Source organism: Aplidium turbinatum, chromosome 18 (genome assembly GCF_918807975.1).
Source record: "Aplidium turbinatum chromosome 18, kaAplTurb1.1, whole genome shotgun sequence".
NCBI classification, from domain to species: Eukaryota; Metazoa; Chordata; class Ascidiacea; order Aplousobranchia; family Polyclinidae; genus Aplidium; species Aplidium turbinatum.
In genome coordinates, this window is record NC_137489.1 from 9,496,780 (window position 1) to 9,505,894 (window position 9,115).

The 9,115-nt window shown below is 38.1% G+C and overlaps 1 protein-coding gene across 1 annotated transcript; it reads left to right on the top strand.

Moving 5' to 3' along the window:
- Window positions 1-3,157: 3,157 nt before the first annotated feature.
- On the top strand, window positions 3,158-7,480 carry LOC145787644 (uncharacterized). The gene is made up of 6 exons (XM_082599426.1): window positions 3,158-3,374; window positions 3,663-3,819; window positions 5,514-5,798; window positions 6,206-6,416; window positions 6,904-7,065; window positions 7,226-7,480. The coding sequence occupies exons 2-4, from the start codon at window positions 3,693-3,695 to the stop codon at window positions 6,274-6,276; spliced, it is 483 nt and encodes a 160-aa protein (XP_082455552.1). The 5' UTR covers window positions 3,158-3,374; window positions 3,663-3,692; the 3' UTR covers window positions 6,277-6,416; window positions 6,904-7,065; window positions 7,226-7,480.
- Window positions 7,481-9,115: the final 1,635 nt, after the last annotated feature.

Sequence of the window (9,115 nt, forward strand, 5' to 3'; positions counted from 1 at the left end):
AGGAAAGGTTATGCATAGCCTACATTCAACATAATGATGAGCAACAAAAGTGGGGGCCAGGTCAAAACACTGGGTCATGTTCCATCCCCCGTAGAATCGCCACTATAGGCTAGGTATCGATTGTAAATTTTTATTTTGGACCAGCGAAACACTACAATTTGTAGCCTACATTAAAACTATAGAATGGCAGTTAAACATAGTGAAATGACGACCAAAGGATATAGTCTTCCTTAAAACGTGTCATGCACGGTCGCTGCACCAGATAAAGAAAGAAACTAACAACAACAGAAACAACTATTTCTGGGGACTTCACAAATAAAACGAAAATAAAAAAAATACTTTGTCGGTGCGAGTAATACTAACAGGTGTCGTACCTTTGCCTACAACACAAAGTCAAGTTTGCGGTTTCTACTGTTGGCAAATCGATTTATCACGTAGTCTGTATCAATTAAAATGTCCCGATGCTGGTATAGTAAGGCCAATCCATTCAATCTTTCCTCGCCGATGTTGTTCCTCAGCCAGGTTTTCAACGACCGAAGAGATGAAAAGCTTCTTTCGGCTGATGCTACGCTGACTGGCAAGGTTAATAATATTTTTAGAGGAGAGTGTACGATTGTGTACACATCTTCATTGCACTGTTGTAAAGCTTCTTGCGCAGTCATCGGTAAGACTGCAGCAGTCGCCGGAACAGTCATATTTGCCCACTTCTCCTTCCATAGTTGAATGAACATAGAGTTGATTCCACACTATATATATGACGTAACAAGCCGTTGTAGGCATTGCAAATGACTTTTGTCAATGCTATCGGGTCGATACTTGAGCAATTTCGTGGTAGCAATGATGTCAGGTCCAGGTGACAATATGCTAAAGTCTCAGCTGAAAATCTTGTTTCCAAGTCAAGTATGAAGGAATCCAACATTGGAATATAGATCGGCCTTTTGTAGTAGGCCTATTGCTCTTGTGACGAAGATGGAACATTTGTCCTGTGAACTTGTCGTTTTTAATTCGAGGTAAGGAAACGGTAATGTCCAAATTTGACAAAACTTGGGATGCTTTTTGGAATAAACTATAGAAGTCATCATCACAATTTTTACGCCGGGCTTTGAGAATGCTTTTTAAATCTCTGACAAGTGTTGTAGCTGCAGATAAATTCAGACTCTTTTTCTAAAACAACCTGCTAAGTGGTAGACACAACATAAACACAGATTGTTGATAAAAAGAGTGTGATGATGAACTCCACATTTCGTATGGATGAAATCATACTTTTAGCTTGAGAAGCATTTTCGTTTCATTTCAGTTCGAAATGTATTCAAGGGCTTCAATTATCTTCCGCAACTGGTCAAGAAATTGCGCCAATATTCTGTTCTTTCAACCCACCTGGTTTCGCACATGCTCCGCAATTGAGCTTTGATCACATTTAAAAGAACTTGATTTCGCTTTGCAGAAGCGTTAAAGAAGGACACGACTTCTTTAATTGTTCCAATTGTATTACGGACACTGGAAACTGATGACATCTTGGACATAGACAAATTAAGCGCATGGTTGAAGCCGAGGCACCTGGATGCATGCCCCATAAACATTGGCTCGTGAAAAACACGTGAAATTCTGGGGGAACTCGTGTAATACTGGGGTACGTTTTTTTTACACCTCTTTAACACGTGATTAACACGAGATTTTTTACACATGTCATCAATTGCAATAATGCTTTATATCATATTTGAAGTAAGTTTTTCAACTCTAGAATATCAATTGATACGTTTTATGTTAATATCTTTGAAAAATTTCTGCAGTTGCATATTCACTTGTTTCTGCATACTCACGTGTTTTTAACGTGTTATACACGTGTTTTTTACACGCCAGTACCAAGTTTGTTTCATCTTGTTTTTCTCGTTTAAAATAATTTTTCTACTCTAGTAAGCTATTTGATACGTTTTATGTTAATACTTTTAAAAAATTTCTCCAATTGCGTATCCATTTTTTTCTGCATACTCACGTGTTTTTAACGTGTTATACACGTGTTTTTTACACGCCAGTACCAAGTTTGTTTCATCTTGTTTCTCTCGTTTAAAATAATTTTTCAACTCTAGTAGGCTTTTTGATACGTTTTATGTTAATATGTTTAAAAAAATTCTCCAATTGCGTATTCATTTTTTTCTGCATACTCACGTGTTTTTAACGTGTTATACACGTGTTTTTTACACGCCAGTAGCAAGTTCGTTTCATCTTGTTTTTCTCGTTTAAAGTAATTTTTAAACTCTAGTAGGCTATTTCCTATTTGATGCGTTTTATGTTAATATCTTTAAAAAATCTCTGCAGTTGCATATTCACTTTTTTTTGTATACTCACGTGTTTTTAACGTGTTATACACGTGTTTTTACACGCCAGTACCAAGTTTGTTTTATCTTGTTTTTCTCGTTTAAAGTAATATTTCAACTCTAGTAGGCTATTTGATGTGTTTTATGTTAATATCTTTAAAAAAATTTGGTAGTTGCATATTCACTTTTTTTGTATACTCATGTGTTTTTATCGTGTTATACACGTGTTTTTTACACGCCAGAAGCAGGTTTGTTTCATGTTGTTTTTCTTGTTTAAAGTAATTTTTCAACTCTAGTAGGGTATTTGATGCGTTTTATGTTAATATCTTTAAAAAATCTCTGCAGTTGCATATTCACTTTTTTTTGTATACTCACGTGTTTTTAACGTGTTATACACGTGTTTTTACACGCCAATACCAAGTTTTTTTTATCTTGTTTTTCTCGTTTAAAGTAATATTTCAACTCTAGTAGGCTATTTTATGTGTTTTATGTTAATATCTTTAAAAAAATTCGGCAGTTGCATATTCACTTCTTTTGTATACTCACGTGTTTTTAACGTGTTATACACGTGTTTTTTTCACGCTAGTAGCAAGTTTGTTTCACCTTGTTTCTCTCGTTTAAAATAAATTTTCAACTCTAGTAGGCTATTTGTTGTGTTTTATATTAATATCTTTACAATAGGAATTGTGCAACTCAGGAATACAGTATTATGTAATTTTCATTAAAACCGAATTTCTCCCCTTTATTTTTCGTAAACCTTATATCGCGGTTACCAGCGGTCACCTGATTAAATATCCCTGTGAGTCTGTGACATAAAAAAATGGCAAAGAATTTCACTAAGTATTTGCTTATCAGCTTAGGAGAGGACTTTTTAGAGTGACTGTTAAGTAGGCTACAAGGTTTGTGTTAATTAATCTTCCATTTATATTTAGAAATCATTAACTGATTTAAATCTACCGAAAAGCGCCTGAAGATAAAAGGTTCAATCTTTCTTTTTACCAAAAGATTGTGCACGAATCGCGATGAACATACCGAAATGGTGCAGTGCTGTTCAAAAAGGTAGCGAAAAGCTGTGCCTGTTTTTTGTCATCTATCGAAGTATGGTACCTACCTACAGGCTACAGGGCTTGCTGTAGAGTGTAGACAGTGCATTTATTTCTGTTGTATGAATAGTTTTACTCGATTGGCCTATCATTTAATGTGCAGTCTTGAGAAACAACACTGATTGAAAATGCTTTACTGTCTGTGTTAAGTAAGTCCAGTCTATTTTGTGCTTCTGTAGATTAAATATATGAAGACTATGACTGAGAGCATTTTCAGTCGTAGACTTTATATCAAGAGGTGAAGTTGATCTTGTCCTAGAGAAATGGATATTTCATGATAATGATGTTTTGGAATGTTATTGGCCTGAGCTTCCGGTTACAAGGTCGCCAGTTATGCCTACAAAATTCAGATGTCAATCCAAATTGGAAAAAGTATCATGTACGAATTGTGTACAAAACAGGTAAACATTAATATTAATTTATACTACCCATTAAGTTATAATACATACGGCACCTAAATAAAAGTTGGAAACAATCAGAGGTAGGGTTTTGCCAGTAGAGTACCCAATGGCCGGCTATATTATACATATATATAATTATGGTGACTTAAGAGTTAAGAGTTGGAATTCACTGGCCTTATGATTCTCTCTTACTAATTTACATTGCCAAGTGTCAAAGTTGTTTCATTCAACAATCAACATGTACCTATATGTATATAATATGTTTTCCAATATATGGAGTTTTGTGCAACAAAATTTATGTTTGCTCTGTTGTTTCTGTTGCAGCACAGCTGCTTGTCTTAATTAGCTGTCAATTTTTTGATATGTAATTTCCATTTAACCGCTTTAGCAGGTTGTTAGGTATTATTCTATATGCAATATGCATGAGATCTTATTCTTCAGTGTATCGTTTTTACTAAGCTTGATCACTGTTATGGGAAGATGACATGTTAACATTTTGCAACACATAATTTGGCTAAAGCACTGATAAATTTACAACATGCTGAAAATACTTCGAGACCAGCATGTGCCCCAGTTGGAGCGCGATACATTGGACAGTCCAGAATAACATAGTCGTCAGTTTGTTTTTGTGTGCGACACTTGTAGGTGTAGAGTGAGCCAAGCATATCACTAAATATATTTTGTTTAAGCAAGGGAAGCAATAAGGCTGGCGGGGGGTTAGAGCGTGCCTAAAGCACGCATATTTTAGGGGAGTCCGGGGGCATGCTCCCCCTGAAAAATTTGCAAAATTACACTCAAATTATGCATTATAGCGCTTTCTGGAAACACTTTCAGGGTAATAATTGTATGAAATTTGTAGGCAGATAAACAGCTATTAACTTATTAAAGGTAGCTGTTACACACGAATGGGCAAAAACTGCGGCTAAAATTAGAGAACACAAAAAACTCAGCTACACAAAAACCCAACAGAGTAAGCGATTCTGAAATTGCTTCCACAGATTAGTTTAAAGAAGCGTAAATCGCATCAACTTTGCGCGATTTACGATTTGCAAAATTTATTGGTGTCTTTCTGTGTGTCTAAAACAAATCCTGGGGGTGTTAATAGCCAGATGTCTTGGAAAACGATTTAAATTAATACAAATTATATTATATTTTCAACAAAGGATTCAACTTCGGAATCCAAACTTTGAAAATTTGGGGGGGCATGGCCCCTTTTGCCCCCCTGGCTACGCTTATGCAGTAATGATGACAAACGAAAGAAACGCCCCAGTACAGTGCCAGCCTTAGGGTATTTCGGGCCCTGTGCAAAATATGCTTTGCGGGCCCCAATGACAATGATCCAATTCAGTAGCGTAGCTAGGTATTTTGAAAGGGGAAGAGGGGTGGTTTGACGGTCGGAGGGCGAAGCCTGGCAGCGTAATTGCCGAAGGCGACACCCAGCGGCGGGGGATCTGGGAGTCCTCCCCCAAAAAACTTTGAAAAATTACGTTGAATTTGGGGCATTCTTTGAGCATGTTCAACAAAAATTTGGGTATGAATATTACTGTAAAAAGGTGTGTAATTTCCATTTAACCGCTTTAGCAGATTGTTATTATTCCATATGCAATATGCATGAGATCTTATTCTCCAGTGTATTGTTTTTCCTAATCTTGATCACTGTTATCGGAAGATGACCTGTTAATATTTTGCAACAGATGATTTGGCCAAAGCACTGATAAAGTTACAACATGCTGAAAATACTTCTGATTTGGCTTCAACAGCAGCTAGTGAAGAAGAAGTAAATGATAGTAGACAACCTAAATCGAAAAGAAGAAAGCGGTCTTCCTCTGTGAGGGCACCACAGCAATCAAGTCCAGAGCGTGAACAATCAGTCCTTGATTTTCACTTGGATGACAATCAGTTGAATGTTGCAATCGACACTACGCCTGAAGTAACCAAGAACATATCTTGTGACGAATTTGTTGCGCTGCAAAGTGAAGGTTTGCACCTGGTTAAATTAAAATCTTGAAACTTGTTCGATTAACTTCGCTCAACAATTGCTCAGCTGCATCGGTGTGATGATATAGTTTTAGCTATAATTCTTCACGTCGTTTATTTATGTTTACTCTCTTTTTTATCCTTTGTAACTCCCATCTTTACTCACAAGCAGCGCATTTTGAAAATTCAGTTTCTCGAATTTTGGAAGATCTGTTGAGTCTCTCACGTGAGCGCCCCTACAAGAGCATTGTTCTTAATTGGCAGTATTATTTACCACTCGCTTTTCTTGTTTGGCAGCTGCTTAAATCACAACTGCCCTAGCCTGGGAGCTATTCTTTTTGTATTGTCAAAGCAAAGCACCTTTGCTAACACCAAATCATGTTAAAGCAACTATTTATTTTTCACACAGTTCGACGAATTCGAATTGCTCAACTGGAAATTATGGGAATTTTAATTCTGTCAACGAATAATTGGATATAATAATGACAAACGAAAGAAGCGCCCCAGCTCAACAAATAGAGGAACCCCCTTCGGACATTCCATCTTTTCCCATCAACAGCCTGGAGGATTTTGATCAGCTTGAACACAACCTGGGAAACAGCACTGTTCAAAATAAACTGGTAATTTTTTTTTTACTGTTAACATGGCTGTGGAATCGGTATCACAACTCCGACTCTCCTCATAGAATAGACATACAAGAAATACTGGTTATTTTCACCCTCTTTAAAACAGTTTTGCAATGTCGTACTGCTGCAAATTTCTTGAAACTTTCAACCAGCATTGACTGCAGCAAAACAACGATTCATTGATTTGCAGCAAAACAACAAATTATACATTTCCCAAAGTTTTTGACACTCTGACAATGGATAATTTTAAAATTCCTCGCAATGTAGAGCATTCCTCAATTTTATATAGGGGTCGGAGTCAGTGCAATTTTTAAAACTCCGACTCCTTTGGCTAAACAATAAACATTGTTACGGCTCTGACTCCACGGCCCTGACTGTTAACAATGAAATTTAACAGCTTGCAGTATGAGTGCGCTCTACTTTTATTCTATGGAATATAACCGTGAAGTCTAAATTTTATATGATAAATGTTGTTTTGCAGATTTCTTATTTGAGTCGGTATTTTTCGACGGACTACAAAAAGAGCGTAAAGCAACTTCTTTCTGGAGTATTTACGGATAAGCTTATGACGAAGTTTAATTGGATGGGTCAACGCGGTTCCAAGCGCCCAATTAAAGATTGCAAATTTATTTTGTAATTTATGGTACGTAGCCTAAACTTTAGATTTTGCACGTATACCCTGCTTAATGAACGTATGTTGCAATCTATTTTTAATATACTGTATTTGATCCGTGAAGAATTCTGTATATCTATTGCTAGCCTATTGCTTTTGTGACTAAGCACTAACTCTTTTTTGCTTACAGCATCAGTTCGAACATACAGTTACACAAAAGACACAACCATGGGCGATGTTAAAGCTGTTGTGCAAGAATTCCTCAAATCAGCTGAAAAGAGAATAAGAAGACAGTCAGTTGCAAGGACATCTTCATCCAGCACGGTTCGCCCAACTGATGATGTGTGAAACAGCTGTACTGTCTTCAGTTATATCTGTGTTTTTTGGCATGTGTGATTTTGGTACCAAATAAATTGCCATATTAAACACGGGTTTGATGTGTAAAACACGGGTTTAGAAGTCGTGTAAAACACGGGTTAGAAGTCGTGTAAAAACACGGGTTGCGTTTGTGCAAACACCCGTGTAAAACACGGGTTTAGAAGTCGTGTAAAACACGGGTTAGATGCCGCGTAAAACACGGGTTTAGAAGTCGTGTAAAACACGGGTTAGATGCCGTGTAAAACACGGGTTTAGAAGTCGTGTAAAACACGGGTTAGAAGTCGTGTAAAACACGGGTTTAGAAGTCGTGTAAAACACGGGTTAGATGCCGTGTAAAACACGGGTATAGAAGTCGTGAAAAACACGGGTTGCGTTTGTGCAAACACCCATGTAATACACGGGTGCACATCACGGGTTTTACACGAGAAACTGGGGTAAAAAAACACGTATCTTTCTCGTGTTTTTCACGAGCCAATGTTTATGGGGTGGATTATTAGGCCTATAGCCTAACCTAATCTTTGAACATGGCAAAAGACTTATTCAGCATTGCTTTCGACATGTTGTTTTCCAAATTGTATACATATCAATGAAGAATAAAGCTACTTTCTTAGGTTTTAGGGGGGGCGATCGCCCCAATCGCCCCCCTCTGGATCCGCCCCTGCCACACGACGATTGTTTTATTGCTTAAGGCTTTAAGCACGCTTAACTTTTTGTTTGTTTAAGACAATTGCACTTAGTACCGCTTACGAAAATTGCGCAAATAAACCAGAGCACGCAAGAAAAAATACGCTCCAGTGTGACCAGCTCCACAAGAACACTAGCTTAGCGAGTTCTTTTGCTTGGAAATATTTTCGCGCCAAAACCTCAGGTCTACTCTCATTAGTCTGGCTGCTGGTCAAGCACTTAGAAAGTTTGTAGTTGTTGTTTTAAATTTTGATCTACTCAGTGTTCTCTGACCACACATGGTGACCTGTTTTTATCATTTCAACTTCACTAAGGTGTTTGAATATTTCTTCCGAAGTAGATTGAGTGTTTGCAACCTTAGCTTTTTTTCAGTTTAGTTATTTTTATTTCTGACCATGAAAATATTAAATGTTAACATTTGGAAGCCATTATTGAATGACTGCAAAACTCAAAATGCCAGCTCACTCCGACTAGTAGTTGACATCCGCGCTGCGCTACTCAAGCGCCTGGCAAACTCTAGCTGGGGGGGCGAGGGCTGACACTTTGCTTATAACAGCCTTAGCCCTTGTCTACTCTTCAGCAGAGTACTGTGCACCTGTTTAGTGCCGCAGTGTTCACTGCCATAACACCGACACTGCCATAAACAGCGCCAGTGACCGGATGCATGCGTCCCACACCATTGGACAATCTCCCAATTCTCGCTGGCATCCAACCCGCTGAGCTTTGTCGCGAAAAAAACACTCTGTCCCTCGGTCGACCGGCACTTGAGCCTAACCACCTTGTCTCTGAAACCACTCTGTCCTTCCACCACAAGATATCTGCTCTCCCAAACGAGCACCCCCGTCGACTGAAATCAAGACACCCATTCGTGCCAGCGGCTCAACTTCTGATTAACGAAGACGATGTACAAGACATCTTTGCGGCTACTTGGGCGGACGTTAAATGGAATTCAAGCACCACCAGACTCTATTCGTTCATCCCCGACGCCGATACACGCTCCATCGGCCTGACACTACCA

What these genes read in the sequence shown, in the direction of transcription:
- LOC145787644 (XM_082599426.1), top strand. Translation starts at nt 3,693, where the DNA reads ATGATAATGATGTTTTGGAATGTTATTGGCCTGAGCTTCCGGTTACAA. An exon ending in ACGAATTGTGTACAAAACAG is followed by an intron (nt 3,820 to 5,513) that starts GTAAACATTAAT and finishes ATTTTGCAACAG; the next exon opens with ATGATTTGGCCAAAGCACTG. An exon ending in TGTTGCGCTGCAAAGTGAAG is followed by an intron (nt 5,799 to 6,205) that starts GTTTGCACCTGG and finishes TTTTTCACACAG; the next exon opens with TTCGACGAATTCGAATTGCT.